The sequence below is a fragment of the Phalacrocorax aristotelis genome, chromosome 2 (genome assembly GCF_949628215.1).
Source record: "Phalacrocorax aristotelis chromosome 2, bGulAri2.1, whole genome shotgun sequence".
Lineage (NCBI taxonomy): Eukaryota > Metazoa > Chordata > Aves > Suliformes > Phalacrocoracidae > Phalacrocorax > Phalacrocorax aristotelis.
In genome coordinates, this window is record NC_134277.1 from 88,334,344 (window position 1) to 88,356,702 (window position 22,359).

A 22,359-nucleotide genomic window follows, 5' to 3' on the forward strand; every position below is an offset into this window, starting at 1 on the left:
GGTAGCAAGCACCAAGACCTGCTCCCAGGGGCAGTTCTCAGCAGGAGATTAATGTCTTTGCAAAATAGCTGACCATGTAAAGTTTCTGTAGATTCATCGCCAAACCCTGCTAAGACAGTAAGATTTGATACTACAAAGCAGGCTCTAGCGCTGACCCGAGAACCAGCTCTCAGCATCAGTGTTGACAGCCAGTACTGCCTCAGGAAATGCTCCGTCACTGCTGAGCATCCTCAGCTTGGACTTTACTGTTTTCATCCTCTGTCAGAGGCAGAGTTCAACGGTACTGGGACTTGGATCAGATGAAAAGATGTATCTCAAACACTGTCATTCATTACTCCATCACCTCTGCTCTTGTCACGGTACCGGGGTGGTAAGGGCCAGGTAAAACAGGCATGTCTTTGTTGCTGACATGTCACATCCTATTAAATTCATGTTGGTCTTCTCACTTTAAAAATGTGAGTAAAGTCTTCCTTTTCCCTCTCTTCTGTTACGCGGCCAGGAGGAGACCACTGCAAAGAGTGAAACATAGGAGCAGAGCCACAGTATGGGTTCTCACCACCGGGATTCCTGGCAGGCTTTGGTCTCTGCTTTGCCAGCCATGGTCCGCTGCGGGTTTCTGACAGTGGAGTGTCAGGGACTGTGACTCGGGTCCAGCTGATCTCATTCTGCTTTAGTTCATTGCCTGTCTTCAAGTTCTTGTGTGTCTGTTTACAAGCAGGAGCCCTGGTGAAGGCTGAAGGAACCATCGCCGTTCAGGGAAGCAGCTTCTGCTTTCCCTGGTTCCTCAGGGGTGGCACAGGGGTTGCTGTGGGCACTCTCCTGTGCAGGGCTTCAATCACCTCAATTCTTCTGTGGCCCTTCTGTAGATTGGTCTGGGGGGCTGTATAGGATTCTCAGGGAGAAAGTGCTAGAAGCCACTGGCAGCAGTACTGTTCAAAATGTGACGGTCCAGTACGTGCCCTTACTGTTGGACCTAAACTGCTGTAGGCCGCCTCTTGCAATTTCCTCTCCTCAGGAAGGAATCTCCAGCCAGAGACACTCACGCCATCTTAGCATCTCTCCCCAGCCCTCTCCTTCACTGTGCTCTCTCACCTTTTCTTGCTGTCCCATCTTTCCCTAAATTATCCGTTACTGTCTTACCATATCCTTATGTCTGTTGCTTTCCTTTTTGTTTCAATTCCATCTTCTCTTTTTACAGTTCCTTTACTTTTTCTGTTCTCCCACATCATGACACAAAGCATCAGTGTCTTGTCCCCAGAACAGATGATGATTCAGAGGAAAGAAAAAAAAATCAAAATACACTTTCTGTGTAAAAGTGGCCTTCCTATCATCACTTTTTACATGCTTACGTTACTTCAAGCGAATCCGCATTACTCATTGGTGTGTCATGTTGGGAGTCCAGAGGTAACTCTATGACAAGATCACAACTAAGTAATTTGTGATTTCCTTCCATTTCTGTGCAGCAGCCTATAGGCTGATTTTTTGTTTCAGTATGCTGTCACCTGCAGCATGTTTCTCGGAGTTTCCTTATTTCTAGTTATGTGTACAAGCTGAAATGTGCTTTTATGTACAAATTCCATACCAATATCACGAAATTACTTCGTATCTCTGAGCTTGCTTGTCCTGAGATGAATCCGGCTTTGGTACCTGGTGTCATTTTATGCTGTGCAACAGATTTAATATCCTTGCCTAAAGAAAACAACCTCTCATAATCTAGTTTTATTAACGTAGTACAAAATGTGAATGTCAAATTAACACAGGAGTGGTAACAGCAGGTTAAACATATATGGAGGGGAGAAATGGAAAGGTGAGAGTCGAGACCAGGAAGGCAGGAACAATTAGTAGCAACATCAAAGATGGAAAGGACGTAGTGATCAGCTTGTAATGCTTAGCCTGTGGCAAACACAAATCCTGCATAGGCAACCAGGTGTTCCCTCATTCACCGCAGGAAGCTGTTACTGAAACTCATTAGAAAATGACAGTGACTTATGGTAGCATCTGTAGGAGCAGAACAAAGAAACACTTTTGGCATCTGAACCTACAACGCAAAAGAACATCAGTAAATATTGTGTCTGTTGTAGGAGCCAGGAAACAAATGCACCCACATCCTCACGACAGACTGATAAACCACTCGCCCTACTCGTGCCTCAGTGGCATGCCAGCGCCCGCGCGCTCGGCGCAATCAGAAGTGCCAAGAGCCGCATCGTTCTGGGATCTGCCGGTGCCAGCTCGTGAGCATAAGCAGTTGTGTCGATGCAGCCTTGAAAAAGAGGTAGTTGGCTGGTTAGCCGCTGCAAAGTGATGTACATGGAACAGAAAATTTTGGCAGGTATGGTTTTGGGTTTGGTCTTTCTGTGCTACATGCAGTTTACATAGCTCTCGGTAAAGTAGGATTTTTGTGACTTCTGTGATGAGGCAGAAGTAGGGAGTTTCCTCCATTTTTTTTCTATTCTGGCCCTATAAATGGAGAAATGCATTTTCTGAGTACAAGGCGAGAGCAGAGAGTAGAGCACATTTGTGGACACAGAGAGAGACAGCAGAAGCAAAAGGCCATACTTTGTGTGTTATGGCAGAGGAGTTTCTGGCAGACGAAAAAGATTGTAATAAAATTATGACCTTTTTCACTTGCTTCTTAATTGACTTCTGAGGCAGTGCTAAACGTTCTGAACTGGCTCGCCTCAGAGACCAAATAGCCGTTTTCATTTGTGGACAGAAAAAGATTCAAGATTTAAGCCTGTCAAAGGTCAGGAAAAATGGAGTTTTTGCACGAGAAGAGGAAACCTGTTTTGTGCTAGTAGTTAGGTTCATAGAACAACGTAATAGCATAAAAGATCTACTGATGCCTTTTGTATTAGATCCATATATCTGTGAACAGTTTTATATGCTTTATAGGCAGAAGCTGGTAGGCACTTTTAAAATTATTTTTCTACAGTCTAGTTTAGGTCTATCAGAATAGATTTGTCTAATTTTTTGACTTCTGATAATGCATTCAGCTTCCATGTGAGTCATGTTTTTGTGATGTTTATAGCCATCTGATTTTATTTCCTAGAAATAAAAAGGGAACACAGTAGTTCAATACTATCAGCTTTAGGCTGCAGTAGGCACAGAGGGTGCCTAGGAACACTTGACATTCACAGTTGGTCTTCAAAGGTATAAAATTAAAAAAAAATCAAGATTTAATAATGCAAAATATGTTCTTCATTTACTTGGCTTTTTTTTTTCTGTAAACAAAGCACACACTCCATTTTAAATGTAGTTATTCTTTGCAAAATGGGAGACTGGTAATGAAAACACAAATTAAAAAATAACAATTCTTTATGCCAAAATTCAGTGGTTCCCAAATGGAAACACGACAGTTCCTTCTGAGTCGGAGCTTGCTGTCTGTGTCACTGCATGCAGTGCCTCCTCCTGCATGCATGTTTCTTCTGTGGTCACATTCAGAAAAGTATCTCATGCCATCCAGAAGCCCAGTTCAGGTACCGTTCTCCTGTAGTTCCACAGTCTGATCTTCTGATAGATAGCAAACTTCTGTTACAGTGAAATATTGGGTGACTTCTGCCACTGCTAGCGTTGGGTACCACCTGCAGAGTTTCACAGAATTAACATCGTCACCATCAGCAAATCATGACGTTTGTGGAAAGAAGTGATTTGTATTCTTTGTGTAATTCACATCGTGTCTACCTTAGGCCACTGACAAGGTTTTGTTGGCAGGGGCTCTCACGGAGGTGTAACAAGTGCCAGCAGGAATTTTAGTGACAAAAGAGCTCCAGATCATCCTTAGATACCCCTAGATGGAAGGCTAAAGGATATTATTTTTCCTCTTTGTGTCCTCTGTAGTGCAGAAATGTTAGTTATTTTCCTTGCTGCCCATCTTGCTCCTGTGCTATTTCTATCTATTGTTCCTATAAAGCAAATCATCCTAATGGCCAATGATAAATTATGTCTTTCAGAGACTATCTGATTTCGATATCTGCAGAGTTTAGCAAGCAATTTCATGAAATACGATTAATCTTCTAGGAAAGAAGTTGTTTAATCTTGGGGTCATTTAAAAATTTGCAGTAGTAGGTTTTCCTTGGTTTTAATCTAAATTTAGGATAGCTTTTTCTATTAAAAAACCCAAGGACAAGGGCAACTTCCATATTCTGAGATTAAACATGTTTAAACCTGCTTGCTCACGCATGTCTTTAGGTCTTGTTCTCTAGCATTTTCAGTAGTTTCTCTCATTAGTGAGGGAGCTCCAGGTTTTTTCCTACTGTCAAACATTACCAAGTATTGCTGACGAGAGAAGATGTGCCTGCATTCCATTTCATACAAACACCTGGAGTAATGCTATCTGTGGTATGGTACAGAAAGTGAAACACACTATCTGAGTAAAGAACACTGAAGTTATCCTGTTAGGTCAAGATTGCTTAGGCTTTGCTGTGTTACCTTGTTTCATGAGTCTGCTAGTATTTCATATTCGCAACATGTTTCCTAACTTCCAGAAGACTTTTATGTAAACTCACTGGAAATTCTATTATCTTGATCACCTACCAATTTTTGCCATAAAAGTTATCTATTTTTAAAGAAATTTTTCCCTGTTAAATACTTCCTTACTAAGCTCAGCTATCGAAGAAAGTACTTGCTTCTCTCTGGTTTTCTTCCTGTCCCTCACAGGTGCACAGTTAGAGATTTTCAACCACCGGGTTATATTCTGTGAGTGCCAAAGTTTTGAAACATGATTCCACCAAACACTAAGAGGAGACCACATTTGCCACTCTGTAGTCCGCATTTTATTGCACAGGGTTTCCTCTTATTCGGAGGCACTTCATTAGAATTACGCAGGCGTTGGAAACGGGGTAGTGTCAGGCATCCTCTCTGAATTAGACATTGGTGCTATCCTCCCTGCCCTGACTCTGGGATTTCACTATGGCCATCAAAAAAACCCCAAAACAAAACAAAACCCCCAAATCCCCCAACCTTTCAGTAACCAAAAAAGAACCATTTACTCTCAGGGTGGAATGCGGGCCTTAGTTTTTTCTATGCACTTCATGTCTTATGTTTTTCTATTACTTCTTGTGGCCATTTGTGGTGCTTTTCTGTCCCTTGGAGTAGTAACTGATTATTTCAAATCCTAGCCAGCACCTCTGTTTTCCCAGTACAATAATGGCAGAATTTTTATCTTGTGTAAAAAGCAAAAGGTAATCAGCATCTAATGAAACTATTTTTTATTCCCAGTTCACTTACCCCTGAAATAAAGTGTTCTTCATCTTTCATTCCAACAGTAATTAGGTCAGAAAGAGAGTTAGAAGGGATATCCTTGTATTGTTCTCTTACATAATGGTATCAGCCTCATTTTTGCATCATTTCTCCAGATACATATCATTTATAGAATTCTTGGATGAAAATTAACTTATTCTACATTGCTGAATGGATTCCACCAAATCCTGTTTTCCAGTGCCTAAGAATAGGTTTGGTAGCAACACTAAAGCCCTTTTCTGTATTCGTAGGTAGAACATGGCCCTCTTAATGCTGGTAGAGCATGGTACTGCATACAAATTACTTTCCTTTTTTGCAAAACAAGTTTGTTTTCAGTGTAGTCATTTAAGAATTGCTGCATCTCATCTAAAGAGATGTGTTTGTTTCATAATAAAGGAGCTGCTTGTGATTTAGCATATAAAGCATTATTAATTTCTTCATTTTAAATATGCATTTGCCCCTGCCCCCCCCCCCCCTTTTTTTTTTTTTCCAACTTTCTTCATTATTAGGGCATGGCATACCTTTATTATATTGGAGGCTTGGCATTTTTTCTTGTAATATAAAGGTACTGATATCTTTAATATTTAATATCGCCTAGAAGTTAGATCTTGAAATATTTTCCTATTATTGTTCTAGTACTAGTCCTGGATTTCCAGGGACATTGAGGGCAATGCTTATTACTATTGTTATATTATAGCTACTTGTTATCTTCTGTTTGAGACCTGACTAACAGTTGGCTTGAAAGTCCTTCTTTTCCTAAAGAATCTGTTTGACCAGTTGAAGCTGACAGGATTTGTTTTCATCTTCAGATCTTAAGTTTTGCCTTGGTTTAATCTCTCCTTTTTCTGCCTGCAGTTAAGAAAGCACCCTATTTTTATGATAGCCACAAAGGTCTCTCATCTAGTTCCCGGGGTTTTCCCCCACATTTGCCCCCTGCCGCCACTGCTTCCACCTGCACTTTCTGCAACTCCCCCAGAGACTAGAAAATGGGGAAGAGGGAAGGGATGTCTGTATTTCAGTGGCATGGTGGCTGCTCCTTGCCACCCCCTGAGGCACTTGCAGGGCTTCCCTTCCCTTCACTCAATTCCTCCACTTTCCAAAACCAACCCACATCATCTCAGCAAGAGAGAGTTTCTTCAAGGAATGTTTCAGATTACCTCAAAAATAGGGCATACTGCAATGGAGGCGTTTAAAACAAACAGACAAACAGATGTTTCTGACCCTTCCAGTTTGGAGGGAAAGCTTACTCCTGGTCCCAGCCCGATATGCAGCTTAGTTCTGGGAGCAGGACTTGGAAAACAGATGGACCAGTGAGATGCCAAAGAATTTAGTATCACTGGGAGCAGGTCTGTCCATCTTGCCTTTAACTGTCATCCCTTCTTCTTTACTGTCAAATACTGTGGAACATCACTGGCAGGTTATCATCAAGAGCTATCCCTGGTTTTATTGTTCTTTCAGTCTAGTTCCAGGATTCCCCCAGCATCCCAAATACAGTTGAACATTCAGAAATTGCGTGACCACTTTACAGATACCTAACATGATCTTTTATTTTATTGCATCTTTTCTTAGTCATCCATTCCTTTGCAAAACTGTGCAACAAATACAATCCAGCTTTAGGAGCAGTTAGCAACTGCTTACCACAAGTACACACACTTAAGTGAACTAACAAAAAAGTAGGTTGTAGGGTAGGAATCGATATTGAACGTTCAAACTAAATCACCTGAGAGGCAGAAGAAACAGTAAGTGATGACTTCTTGGTATTTGAAATCCTTAATTAGGCATATACTAACAGTTAGGAGATGGTTCCTCTTGCTGGGATGTGAGGTGCCTCAACCTATTAACTCTGTAAATGAATGTTTAAAGGACATTAAAGGAGTTTTGCTAGTGCTTTCTTTCAACTGTTATCCAAATGAGCAAAGCAGGTTGAAGAATGTGTGAAGTGATTAATTACACTAATTAAAACCACTTTATTTACACTTGCTCTATAATTTATCATTACTACTTCTGTCAGTTGATCGAAGGTGAGTGAAGTGTTGTTTATAATTGGTATGGGAGCTAATTAAATGTTCGTTTCAGCGCGTTTTGGTCTATTTCCATTGTCAATTAGAACTGGCGTTGCAATAGATGACTGACCAAATGGAAATGTATAACACAACAGTAGTGCTCCTCGTTACTACTTACTTGGAGAAGGAAATGTGCCCTGGTAAGCCAACTGAATTTAAATCTTAAGGAGAGAAAAAAAAATCCTTGTCCTTTCACTTCCTTACTTTTGTTGAGAATTTCACATGAAAAACTAAGTAACAGGCATGCCAATTATCTCATGGGGACTGACTAGGTGTATGTGTCAGTAGTTTGTAGTGTAGTTATTTTAGCCAGTTCAGGAGTAATTATTGCATAGATTTAGGATACTACATTAATCATGCTCTTATCTTGTAATAATATAGTACTGTACATAACTTGTCATTATACAGTAATTATTTTATAATTGAACAACTAGCAGATCATGTATTATTGAATACTCATTCAATGAAGAATTCTGCTCTGTAATGTAATATATTAGTCCTGTTTCATAATTCAGCCTTTTTTTTGTTTTGAAGATTGACCATACTATTGCTATAGCATCATCTTGGATTATTACACACTGTGAAGCTACAATTTGTGAAGTATTCCATGACATACTGCACTCTAAGGATTAGCAAATAGGAATAACTTTTCTGATGTTCAACTGGCAGACACTAGGGATAGGCTGTCATTGGTATCCCCACAGGGAAAAATTTATTTGGTTTCTTTCTATGAGTTCCTCCTTTACAAGAATCCCACATTCATCTGGCTGTTCAGCTTTGTGACCCAGCAATGGCGCTACAGGATAAAATAGAAAAGATCTTTCAGTAAAGACATTTTTCCTAATATCCCATCTATACATCCCCTTAGGCAGCTTCAGGCCATTTCCTCTCATCCTATCACTAGTAACTCGGGAGAAGAGACCAACACCCGCCTTGCTACAACCTCCTTTCAGGTAGTTGTAGAGAGCGAGAAGGTCTCCCTTCAGCCTCCTCTTCTCCAGGCTAAACAGCCCCAGTTCCCCCAGCTGCTCCTCAGAAGACCTGCTCTCCAGACCCTTCACCAGCTTTGTTGCCCTTCTCTGGACACGCTCCAGCACCTCAATGTCCTTCTTGTACTAAGGGGCCCAAAACTGAACACAGTACTTGAGGTGTGGCCTCACCAGTGCCAAGTACAGGGGCACGATCACCTCCCTGCTCCTGCTGGCCACACTATTCCTGATACAAGCCAGGATGCTGTTGGCCACCTTGGCCACCTGGGCACACTGCTGGCTCACGTTCAGCCGGCTGTCAACCAGCACCCCGAGGTGCTTCTCCATTGGGCAGCTCTCCAGCCACTCCTCCCCAAGCCTGTAGCGTTGCATGGGGTTGTTGTGACCCAAGTGCAGGACCCAGCACTTGGCCTTGTTAAACCTCCTACAACTGGCCATGGCCCATTGATCCAGCCTGTCCAGATCCCTCTGAAGAGCCTTCCTACTCTCAAGCATATCAACACTCCCACCCAATTTGGTGTCATCTGCAAACTTACTGAGTGTTCACGGGATCCCCTCATCCAGATCATTGATAAACACATTAAACAACACTGGGCCCAGCACTGAGCCCTGGGGAGCACCACTTGTGACCAACCACCAACTGGATTTAGCTCTGTTCAACGCAACTCTCTGGGCTCAGCCATCCAGCCAGTTTGTTACCCTAGTAATATTACAAATAGTAAAATGTAATAGAATGTGCTTCTTTGGCCCCACCTCTAATCAGTGTAAGGGTACTGGACCAGTCTCACAGCACTTAGAAAACTGCTTAGCTTCTGTCACTGGTAAGCTCCTTACAGCCCAAGTTCCTACTGGGTTTCTTACGTGAGATAGTCGTCAGGTTATGACCACTATGGGTTATGATTCGGGTGAGCTCTTCTACCTGCGTGGTCAGCCCGCAAGGCCTAACCCTCCGGGGGAAGGGAAGAAAACATGTCACGACCAGCCAGCTCTGATTCCCAATTAAGTTCCCTGTCTTTTCAGCTACTGTCAGTGCTGATGCCTATTTTTTGTAATCTCTCACTGAAACTCCAGTCAGTATTAATGACTATGCATTGAATTATAATTCATTATTGTGCTGATGCACTCTGGTCTTTGTTTCTTGCTTTTTTCTTTTTTCTTCTCTTTCTAAAATGTAATCTTTTCCGTGCTTAAGTTGGGCATCTTGCCACCCGGGGCTGTGGATCATGGTGGTCAGCTGAGCATCCAGCTTCTCTTGGGTTTTGTTTCCAAGCAAGTGAGGAAAGGAAAGCTACGTGCTGTTCTCTTGGAGTTTAGCAATGCCAGGGAGCCTTGAATCCCTCTTTGTCACAGGACTATCAGAAAGAAACATGCTTTTAAAATTTGGATCAGTGGTGCTGATCTAGTGGCCTGCTAAACATTTCTAATAATACAGCTACTCTTTTACCAGCATTGTATTTGTTAAAAATCGATTTTATACTGTACACTCAGTTGGTACATTTTCTCTGTTTGCACGCACCACTTTTAATACACTTAGAATACCTTAAAAAGTGATTTGACTCCTACTGAAATCTGCAAGCATATTCCAGTGGATTTTAATATAGTAGCCTTAGCCCTTGGCAGTTTCTGAGCATATAGAAATGAACATTTTTGACCTTTTTTCAATGTGTAAGTGGGATTGTTATGATTAAATGTAGGTATAAAATCAATTGCACAAGTGAATATAAATGTTTCTGCTGAGGAACAGGATCTTATTTAAAAGCAAAATACTCTTTGATCACACAATGGAAAGCTTCTTTTATCTTGTTTTAAGTATGCTGCAAAGTGTGGTTGGAAAAAAAGGAAATCTAAGGGGTGACCTAAATAGAGAAATATGGTAAAATAATCCCAGTGGTGGAATTTAGTTGTATTACCATTCTTCTATTTTTTTATTTACTTCTTGTTTGTTTGTTACTGGTCTTGAGCACGTTTTGGTCTATTTCCTTTGTCAATTAGAACTGGCATCGCTGATCTTGTCACTTTTTGCATAGGAAGTAGAATAATTAGAAGTTTATGTGTATTTATTTTTCACTTGTAACTAATTTTTTATTGCCTAAGAAAGCACTGGTGGAGCTAGAACATCACATGTAGGTACTGAGTATTCCAGTATTCAACTGTTCTGAAATGGCCATATAAAGTATTTCTGCATGCAAACACTTACTGTTCAAGAATCATTAAAGAAAAAATCAAAACGAAAGTTTTCGGTTATGATCTTTTTTTTTCTTGGTTGGTTTGGTGGTTGTTTTTTTTTCCTGTGAATGATGGAAGAAGGAAGAGGTGGTCTGAAAACAGCAGAAATGACAGGCAAAAGATTTTATTCCCAAAGAAAATATTGTTCTTGAAAAAAGAAGGACAAATGTTTTAATAATGTCAATTTTTCCCCTTTTTTGACCCAGACACGGATGATAATAATAACCTGGATTCTTTGTGTCAGTTTGGTTTCCCGTAATCAGCTGTTACTGTCCTGTCCTTGAATTAATAATAATCTCATTATTTAAGACCGCTCTTTTCCTTGGTTTGGTTTTTAAATAGCTACACTCCACCTTACTGCAGCATTGCACATCGTATTGTTATTCATAAAGAAAAACAGCGGCCCATGAAGAAATAGTGCCGGTGCAATAGTGTATCCCTCACAGGTGAGGGGCACAGGAGCAGCCCCAGGTGCGCATGGTGGGGGTCATGCTGCAGCCTTTGCCTCCCGCTTCCCTGACTCCCCCCTTGACAGACACAGGGAGATGTTGTGGAAGCTCTCCTTCTACTATGGCTTGTGACGGAGTCTGTAACCCGCCAGTTTACATTTTACATTTACATTTTACATTGCCATATGCAACGTACTAAATGCCATGAATTAGCCCGTTCAGCGTAATGCCAGGCTATGCTTATTTCGTCAAATGCAATATGGCAGGAAGGTAGCAAGCGTGGGCTTCAGTGCTGCTCTCTTTAGTGATAAGGCTCAGGGTAGGGCCAAGTCCTGCAGTGCATCTGCTCCTCTTCCCTGTTTTGCTTGAAGTGTGCGTGCCAGGTACTCTCAGGTGCTCCAGATCTCTTCAACCATTAGGTTTTTGAAAGAGAAAAATAATACCCATATATAGCCAACATAACTTCCAGTAAGAGGGGTGGGTAATACAAACTACTTCAAAGGGCTTCACGAGAAGCCTGCCACCTCCCCCCACTGTCTGAATGGGTGACTCCTTTCCTCTAACTCTGCCATGCCTGCCAGCTCCTGGGTCTCCAGACCACAAAAGAGACTCCTGTTTCCCTTCTCTGATTCCTAGAAAAGCCCTCTGCTCTCCATCACCTCTGAGGCTTCATTGTGGGCTGGCTCTCTGATGTAGGCATGTCCTTCATCCTCCTCTGTTCTCTTCTTGCCTGGTCTTTTTTGTGCTCCAGCAGCTTTCCCCAGCTTAAGTGCACCGTGCCTGTGTCCCAAGCAAGACGCACGCCCTCTCCCTCTCCTTTGAGCTCCTTACTGAGCTGCGTTACAGCAGCCAAGGTGAGGAAGGTGGGGAGCCTCGCACACTGCTCTGCTCAAGGTTAAGATGAAGAGGAAGGTATTGTCTGCAGTACATGTCCACCAAACTACACCCTGCTCCATCTTTTTAAGTTAGTCCACAGTGGCGCCTCCTGCAGTATGATGCCTCTTATTCTCCTGAATTTGCATTTATATCTGTACTGTTATAATAGAGGAGGAAAGTGACACTGACTGAATCAGTGCAAATTTGGTACTATCCATGATGAATAATCCAACAGTAATATTCTTTCACAAGGCAAATAGAATTTTTTTTTCCTGTGGTCGTGAAAAAACAAAGGGGAAAACAGGTAGTTATATCTTCCCCATAACCCCAAATAGAAACAAAATGTAACACGGATTTTTAAAGCAATACTACAGATCCTCGGTATCTGCTACATTAAATGTTATGAAGCTGGAAGTGTTTGTTTTTGAGCTTATTTTAAATTGAAGACTGGAAGTTAATTATGTAGCATTAAGGGAACAAATAAGACTGACTCGTTCTCGTAGTTAACTAGCGATTTCCAGTGCCTAAGTGAAAGAAAGCGAATTTCCAGCTGCCTTAACTCTTCTGAAAACAAATGAAAAATAGTTGCATGAATACTTTCTTATACCAACACAACGGAGCTTCAATTTTGGCCAGGAAGAAACAGTAGTTTGTTGTTGAGAGCCATCAGCGTATAGAAGTACACAAACAAACCACTTCTCTTCTGGGTGAGCCGTGGGCTTTTCAGAAGGTTTGGTTTTGCCCTCAGACTGAAATCTCAACAATGTTAATGAGAAAAGCGATCCATCTTTTCCCTCTCAGGCAAGACAGGACTGCTTGTAGTCCCTAAAACCTGAAAAAGGAACTTGTGTTTTTTCAAGATCATGCTGATTGAGCTCAAATGTATCTTGCAGTTTGAACACTTGGTTTAGACTTAGTTATTTACAGGTGAGCAGCCACAACTGTTCCGCACTTGCTTGAGAAATGTGGGCTTATTCAAAATTTAAATATCTGTCTGGCTCCTCTCTCAGATGACTTTGTAATTACTTCATTGGGATGCATGTAAGTTTTAATTGTTCATTACTGCTTGTTAAGGTACCAAATAAAAATTGCCATACAGTAGTTAGTGAAATTAAAACTGCGTGCTCCAAACTTTTTACTAAAAATTTTTTTCTATGGTTTGGATAAGTTTCTTAAAGTGCATGGAAGTGTTTAGGTTAATTGGTGCCGGGAACCCATGTATGTGATTCTAGCTGGCTATGTAAATCCCCTAGTGAGCCATAGTAATATGAAAGGAACACTTGAAAACCAGATGCAATGAAAATTTAAACATATTGAGTTCATAGCATGTGATAGTTTAATCATTATTTAAGCTTTAGAAATGTCACAGCATAATTTCTTTCAGAATGAGTACAAACACTTTCATGCACAAAATTCACTTTCTTGCTGCAACTTTTGCCCCCCCGGGAAAGTTAGGCTTTTGTGAATTTTCTGAACTTAATCATGTCACTTGATCACAGGCAAATTCACTCTGAAAATTCAAAATCCAAATGATTAAAATAAAGTCTACAGATATATTTTAAAACTAAGCCTGTAATTTCTTTATGCTCTTAAAAAAAATTCTGTGGCTATTTCTTCCATTAAAGAACAAAATTTGCAACAAAACCAGTTAAATGGAAAGTGCTTTGTAAGCCCTATTTGCAGAGTCAGGGAGTGGAAAGCTACCAAATGTTGGATTTATAAGCACCCATGCAGGATTAAATTCAGCTCTCCTGTGCCTGTGATACATATTTAAGAACCTCACAGCATACATGGAGCCTTGCCTCCTTCTGTACTTGTAAGGAAGATAGAACGACCAGAACTTATTTTCTAAATTTGTCCCATATCTGGAATATTCTGATGAATGCAATTGAGTTTCCTGTGTAAATTGTCTTGATATGTAAAATAGTGTCATAATCCCAGTCTACACTTGGATGCAAACACTTCCACTTTACATAGCCTACTACAACTTGTTTATAATATGAGCGGTTTGGGTTGGATTTTGGAAAATATCGGTTAAAATGGTTCGTCCATTTCTGAGAAACAGGCTAGGGGGAACAATACTCTCTGTGTTAATTTGGGTGTGGGTTGTTTGCACATTTTCTGAGTGGAAATCTTTTTTGAGCTGCTGTACATCCTTATAGCAAAGACTTAAAAGGTCATAAAATTTGGCTTTTGAATCAGGAATGTACCGGGAGTAACTTCTGGTAAAATTCATTGGAATTTTGCCATTGCGAGTCTTTTAAAACAGAACTTTTTGCATGTTCTGTAGGGGCAAAACAAGGTAATCATTTCACATCCCTTAAGGTTTGTGTCACCTTCTATGTTCTCATGAGCTTGTTAGTGCTAACCAGAAGATGAACCTATCACCCCCGTGGAGCTGCTGGATATGCTATAGATGATAGCTTTTGGGTTGAAGGTAGACTTCTTTGTAATTCATGCAATATCCAAGGCATAACCCTCTTCTTTCCTCTCCTCTTGTACTCGCTTGCTGGGCCTGGAGACCATGGAAGAGTGAACTAGATACTGAAAATTAGAAGAGACTAAAATCAGTGAAGGCACAGGGGAGGATTAGGTGGATATTCTTTAATGTAGCTCTCTGTGTATGGAGACAGAATGAGCTCACCATTGAAAGCAGTTGTGGGAGGTCACGTCTAAACCACGCGACAGCACGGTGTAGGAAGAGCCTTTCCCTGTCTGATACATGCTCTTGGCGCAAAAATAGGGGAATTTGCTATGGGTATGTGGTAACCTAAATCAGTTGTACATGAAGCTAATGAATATTAGAACATGTCTCAGTGTCACGGAACAACTAAATAACTGGAAAGTAACACTGTTCGTGCTCCCGACATGCCCTTCAGTCTGGCAGCCCCAATTTAAGTTCGCTGCCCGCACTTGGCTCTCCTGCCGCACAGTGCTGTGATGGGGAAGATAAGATAGGCTGACAAAACAGTCATCAAGGATTCACTGAGATCAGGGTGAGTCCTACATGATAAAAGGAGCTATTAATATTTCAAAGGCTGCTATCCATCCCTACAGGCACCAAACTATTACATCACCATGTGTACAGGAGAGAGTGGCAGCAATCAATAGATCTAATATGCTGGGGGCCCAGGGAGAGACAACTTAGCATTTCCCATGCAGAATGACTGGATATAATTAAGTGAAATAAACACGACTTAACCTTAGGAAAAGAAAAAACAAAACCAAACCCAAACCAAAACCAAACTGTCGGCTATTCTAGGCTGAAAACCAAGACTTCCTTATCGACTAGTACAGTTGGGTTTGTTTAGGCTTAGAACTTCTGCACCGGTAAAAACCATACGTTTATTGCAAAGAAAGCAATGTGGTCTATAGCTTGAATGCAATAGTAATGATGACTGAGCAGTAAAGAAACAATGTAAGGTATGTGATTTTTATTACTGAAAAGCCAAATGGTGAAAAGCTGAAGCCACGAACATCTGCTAATTTCGAGGCTCACTCAACAGGTAATACAGGTATGCTCTTTCACTGAGACTTTCTGACTGCTCCCAAATCCTGTCCCCGCAGGGCCCAGCCTCCTCTCCCAGAGTGCACTCCAGCTCAATTCCAAACCTGAAGGGTCCTTCCAGTACTCGGCCAGCTACCACAGCAACCAGACCCTCGCCCTGGGCGAAACAGCGGCCGCCCAGCTGCCGGCCCGCAGCAGTCAGGCCAGAGGTGCCATCCAGAGCTACAGCCAGGTACGTGTCCTAAGCAGCCCGGGTCTCTCACATCTGAAATCGTGTGGGGTAGCTCCCAGGAAACGGAGCTGTTCGGTGCCCCCCAGCGCGCAAATGTCTGCCTTTACTTTCTCTCTTCTTCAATGTATCTGCAGTGGGTTGGAGTTACCGCCTTGATTTTCATAAATCTAAAGTGCGTTGACTTGCATGGTAATAAAATAATCCTGATTAAAAGGAGATTTACATGCCAGCTTTACTTAGTTGCATATATATTTTGGTAATAGGATGTTCAGGCATTTAAGTTTGAAAATTTCTGTGGCTGAGCCCTAACTAAGGATTAGGGCCTCCCTGCGTTGGTATCAGGATATTACTGAAAGCAGTGAGTGCCAGCAAACAAAAACAAAGCAAGGCTGACACCACATGCGAAACCTGCTTGGGACACCACGCATTGCCTGGTGTTGTGGCCTAATCCCAAGCGTAAGAATAATTTTTTGCTTCCCCCCCATATTGAAAGCCAAGCAACTTACCAGACAGCCACCTGTATGTTTCAAACATTTGGGAAGATTGTTTCAGATGCTCATGAAAAGTTTGTAAATCTCCTTTCCTGTCTAAATGATCCCTCCTGGCTCTGACATGTAACCCTCTCGCCTTCTGTGCTTTTCACTACAACATCAAAGCCTCTCACTGGGAAGCTAAGCTTCAGTTTAGGCAAAAATTTCTAGAAGCGTTCATGCTTCTATACATAAACAAGGTCTGACTGGGTTTCGTTGGTCAGCTCAGGTTATTTATGCAGGTATATAGATGTTAACCACCCCATCAAAGCAGACCATCTCAGTGTGACACTGGGACACTTTGTAGTTCAGGATTCTGTAGAAGCGAGTAGTATTTGAATTTCAAAGCCTTAAATTGCTAAGAGATTTCAAGTATTATATAGTCATTGCACAGCTTGTGGGATACCGAGAGACGTACAATATTCTATTCTCTCAATTTGCTCAGAAAAGCTCCCTATCCTCTTAAGACTGAAAATGAAATAAAGCACAGTTAAATTTCATTTCAAATTGGGTAGGTACTTTTCTTCTTCTCTAAAGGGTTTAAAATGAGCCTGCATAGTGGTAAGGCCTCAGGGTTTTTCTGTGTTTTACCAAGGAGGACCTCCCTGATGTTCTTTGGGATTGGAGCCAGCAGGAGAGCAGGATTCCAGCTAGAAAGAAAAAGGAGGCTATAATATCCAGTTGTAGCCTGGGCAGATGTCATCAGGAGTTGTGCTTTGTGAAAAGCATCATACCCTGGGGGTTAGCCTGAAACGGTGTGATGCATCCTTCAAGGAGGCTAGAAAAAGTGAGATGATAGAAAAGGAACAGGTTATGAGAGCAACAGAGCAACAGAAACAAAAACAAAGCAAAAATGAGAGGGGAAGGAGAAAGAATCTAAAACAAAAAAGGCAGGAAGGGAAAGTGTGCAACTGTCTAGGGGTTAGAAGTAGTGATATTCTTAATATAAATTTTATCATACTCATTCATCAAAAAGGATGAATTTATGGAGAGCGGAAAAAATGATCTAGATTAATTGAAATGACACTGAGCAGCCATTGCTCAGAACTGAAAAGCTCGCACAAACTATCTACTTCACAGAGAACCAGTTACCTTCAGAAAGGTAACTAGCAAATTAGCAAGGCAACCTTTCCTATCCTTTCTTTTTCTTGGTTTGAGAAGGCAGAAAATAGGTTTTCTCCCTGTGTTCCTCCAGAATGTGTGGTAGGTGTTCCTGCAGGAAAAAAAAAAAAAAATCCCAGAACATCATTTTCACACCATCATCTTGTAAAGGACGCTTGACAACTTCAGGTCAATTAAAATGTGTCTTGGAAATATTAACAAACAGCTATATAAACTATGAATTAATACCATGAAAAGCATATAAAGGATGTTTTAAAAGAGGTAAACAGGAAGAGGGAGAGTCAAAAGTTAAAATTAAAAAGTCAATCCTTGGAATTGTTTTGCTATCCCTAATTATAATTAAAATAAGCCTCAGGAGTCAAAACTGCTCAGATTGTGATAATTTCCTTTGGTATTTGTGTGCCAGGAATATAGCTATCTCTGAACATGAATGATAGCCCAAATGCTTGGAAAAAAAATATGTAAATAGTCCCAAGGCCAGCTGTGACAGCAAGAACAATTTCTGAAAATGCAATTGTATAAAAAAGAGAAACTAATTAGTCTTGGGACTTCCTGTATAGCGCTGCAAAGTGCAATCTAACATTTTTGTCAATTTGGAGGACTTCATTATAGATCATAGAGTGTTTCCACCGCTTTGAGTACTTCAGAACACGAAACTTTTATCTTCTAAATGCTACTGGAATAGGATTTCGTAGCAACAACTGCTCCTCTGCCAGGGAATTACTCTTGTTTCCCCACTGAAAACAGCTTTTCAGACTTGGTGTCCGGATCCTGATATATCCTGTCTTAATCAATTAAGGTTATTTGTGAAGAGTCAGTAGTGGCTCTTATTGCAAAAAGTAGCAGATTTTGCAGATCAGTTGCTCAACAGTGAATCTTCTATTTGGACAATGTAATTTGTGAACAACTGATTGGTTGGGTTTACTGTCATCTTGAGAATGGTCAGCTTACGTTGTAGATATCGTAGGAATATAAAGCATAGCATGTACTACCGAGAGTATTCTTCCACATGCTCTGCCATATCTTTGCAAGGGGAGGGGAAAGGGAGTGAAACTAGTTTACATTTCTGGATGAGGACTTCTTTAGCCTCTGGTGATGCTGCAGTCTTTTCAGAGGCTGAAGTAGCAACAGAGGTCATTCCCTACTCTGTATTATCCCATGCTCCTGAAGCCTCTGGACAAGGCCGGCACAGGATTTGAAAACCCTTAAAAACAAAAAGTAGATGGAATTAGGGAAAGAAAAAAAGCCTTTAAAAATTATTTAACAGTTAATTTTCTAACTTGTCTCCATTTTCCTATAAACAAGTCATAAGTTTGTCATTCATCAGACCACCGCACCTCTCTAGCCCTTTTTAGAATATTAGCAAATGAGTACAAGAATGTGTTCAGTTGTCCAGCAAAAACTGTATACTGGCCTTTTTCGGTTAGACTCATGGCTTTTCCCACCATCAGCGGTCTGTGCCACAAGGTGATAGGCTGCTTGATAATCTACCCAGACACAATCTAAAATAAGAACTTCATGACTGGGAGGACGTGGCAGATGATGTCGTGTTTAAAACTGGATTTCAAATACGAACATGAGAATTTTTCTGTCGTTAAAGGAAGCAGATGAAACCTGTAGACAGATTACTCTTGTTACGACACGGACAGAGAACAATTCACTGGTATAGTTTAGGGTAGTGAAGAACTGGTCTGCATGATGCTGGTTTGATCCTACAACAGGTAGTGGTTGCAGCTTTTATTGCTGCTTTAAAACCAGAGATTGAGCATCTCTGGACACTCTGAAAGGATCTCACACAATTCTGTTTGCGGATGTAGAAGACTACAGTGGTATTTCTTACCTTCATCTATACGTATGACCTTTGAGATTAGGATCAGTTAGGCTGACAAGTTTTCCTAATAGTGTTGGGGTGTATTTTGCAAACACAGTATAGCCATGACCTTTGTGATAAAACCTGGAGAAACAGATGGAATAGGCTACATTTGAGGGATCCAGAGGAATAGTCTGGCATCTGTTATCGTATAAGTGCATTTGAAAATAGGTAGCATCTTCCTAGTTAGGTCAGGAACTTATAAATGACAGCAAAGCAGTCCTGCAGAAGAAAGACCCTTCCACAGGTGCTGCCCAAGGACTGAAGTCTGCATCCCGAAGACTACAGAATGTTACGCGTTTTCTATACCCTCTTCTGCCCTTCGTAGAAGAGTGTTGATAGAGGCGTTGGACCAGAGCAGAGTGATACCTCGAGTGAAGCTGTATGGAAGGTTCTTTGGGCTGATAGATAAAAATATAGCCCTCAATAGACTGGCAAGTCTTGCAGTCACTGAAAGAGCAGAGCATCACTGAGATTGTGACTCAGAGCTGGACCCTTAAAAGACCACCCATGTCTCTCGAAAACCCTGGTAAGGATGACCAAGTTTGCTACCTAAAGCTAGCAACTCCCACCAACGTCCTGAAGGGATGTCTTCCACACAACCTGAGCATCCATTTGGAAAATCCTCCCTAGAATCAAGAGAAAGGGTCTTCTCATGGGCAACAGCGTACTGTATATGACTATGTTCATAGTCATCAGATATGACCTTGTTTGAGATTTTAAGGGCCAAGCGATCTCTGAAAGTTCCAGAGAGCAAAACGAGCTGCAAACTGGTGCTGGCATTTAATGCTAAACTGAAAATGCTTGTGGATTCAACTTCATCCAGGCCTAAGATAGGCATGCAGACTTACGCAAATGTAACATGGCTTTTCAGTTTCTTCTGTTATCTGTCGGAGAAGTATACGGGACATTGAGCACAAATTGTCATTTCTTAAGGGTAACTGGTACCGTGATTCAAATTTTCCAGCATTTTCCTGGAAATTGTATCATTCTGTCATTCCTCATGTTTTTAGTTCTGTTTCTAAGACCCAAGCCATTGCATTGACAGAAGTTCTGTTCCTTAGCACCTGTGAATTATGAAGCATAGGTGCAAAAAACCTACCAGGTTTTGGTTTTGTGTTCTGGCATGCCTGAGAAGAAAACAGTTCGAACGGATTTTAGATGATATACCAAATAGATCTGCCGCACCTGCTAACGTGTTCATAATAGTCATCTTGTTCTCTGAGACTTCTGCTATTCAGGTTTTGCTGGTCTTACTCGCCGTTTTTCCCACTGGGAGCAATCTCCAAGAATCAGCGTGCTGATGTTTCAGTAATTAGCAGCTGACCCCAACGTTTTGCTTAAGCTGTCCAGCCACCTAGGATTTTGTAATTCCTTACCCGTGAAAAAAAATTCGGCAGAATAAATAATTCAACACAGTTATTTGTCCCTCTCAATAATTTTCTGTAGAGAGTTCTGTACAGGTCTCATTTTGTCCGTATCAGTAGAGAATCATCTTTCTAGTAAGATTACATGGGAAAGAATAATATATATCAGAACCCATATATTGAATCCAAATAAGCAAATTGGGCTCCTTTTCGTTGGGATACCAGAAAAATGAAATCTTTGAGTCTTAGAGTAGATATTTATAGCGATGTAATAAGAAAGTCCTTGATTTTTGTTCACATCTATGAAATAGATTGATGCAGGAGGATATAACATCTGGGAATCAAGTTTACTCTCAATTTATTTGTTTAAACACAGTTTCATTATCAGGTTGACAACAATAATGGATAAATGGAATAATAAGGGGAAAATTCCATTGTATTTCATTCTTCCATATGAAGCGTAATGTCACATTGCAGGATGAACAATGACATGTGTGTAGGATAGTCTTAAGCAACAGACAGGGAGAAATATGGGGAGAAACAAACGCATCTTATCTCTGAAAACACAAGCGGAGAATGTGACTGCACACTTGGCCCTTTGATAAAACATAAGAACCTCACAGTAAATTTAAGACAGGTCTGAGATTAGTCACATCCTAGAAAATACTGCATGCTAATGTTTTCACTGCAATCTGTTCATCCAAAAGTTCTCTCCTTCACACAGAGCAAATGCTCAGCTTTTTAGGAAGTGCTATACACTGCATTTTTAATTAAGCATTTAATTCTTGTGTCCCACCACTACACCTTCTTCCCTATAACAAACAATCATGAAGTGGAATTCTTTTTTGTTTTTGAATTGGTACTTGCAGGATTCCTGCAGCTTTGTAAAAATTTATTAGGAATATGGGATAATATTGGTTTACTTGAAATTAATTACTCTAAATCCTTGACACGTCAAGCAGTATAGATTAGAAAAAGAAATTTTGTATACATGATGGCAGTGCTTGCCTAAAATCCTTACGGTCAGTGACAAAGTTGCAGAAGACACTAGTAACATGGCAGAAGACTTTGGATTTTGAAACAATGTTGAATATTACGAAATACATTATTATGCCACTTAACAGTCCAAAAAGTAAAATTTATTAACAAATATCAATTGATAATGTAGCTGGTTCAAACGACCTTTCGTCATGTGCAAAACTTGCACTCTCCATGTTGTCTTAAATCTTGCCAGCCTGTTTTTGTTTTATAAAAGTTGTTACCATGCAGTTTAAGCCTGGAAGATGAAAACTGTACTCCTGTCAAAGACATTATTGGACAGTCAGTTGCAGATTAGCCCTTCTTTCCAGTTTAAAGCAGAGACGGTAAGTAGCTGAGCGTGAAAGTAGCTTTTAAAAAAAGTTCATCGATGTTCCCAGAGTTTGCCTTCCTGGCTTTCGTTAGGAGCCTTTCAAATGAGCAGCTTGAGCTTGTTGACCATTTATGAAAATGTCAAGGCTCGTACGTGGTGCCGTGGTGCCATGGTGCCTGTAACTCGTGGTCACAATCGAAACAGTTCAACTCAACAGTGAGCAGGCCACTTACATCTGTGATCCCCTTGCCCACCTGGGACTTGCCGTACAGGGTGGCTGGAGGGAACAGTTTACATTACATTTATCTATAAGGCCATCCCTCTTTGGGGCGCAAAAGCCGCCTGAAGCCCGTGAGGTTTGGGTCCAGCAGTGCTCCCTTGAGACACCTAAATGCTGTGAGTGCTGTTGGCTTCTGTGCTACTAGCAGCTGGGAGCAAAGCAACAGGAGGGGCTCCTCCAAAGCCTTGCTTCTTGTCCACGTTTAGAAAAATACATATTCTTCCCCGGATGCAAAGCATTTAAGGCAAGGGGCGGGGC

At 41.1% G+C, this 22,359-nt stretch overlaps 1 protein-coding gene across 8 annotated transcripts in view; it reads left to right on the forward strand.

The window, feature by feature from the left end:
- CTNND2 (catenin delta 2) overlaps positions 1 to 22,359 on the forward strand; it is a 686,661-nt gene that overhangs the window by 367,233 nt on the left and 297,069 nt on the right. For all 8 annotated transcript variants that reach the window (XM_075084268.1, XM_075084265.1, XM_075084267.1 and 5 more), the window contains one exon: positions 15,409 to 15,581. In XM_075084268.1, the coding sequence (XP_074940369.1) occupies positions 15,409 to 15,581 (173 nt within the window). The remainder of the gene's footprint in view (positions 1 to 15,408; positions 15,582 to 22,359) is intronic.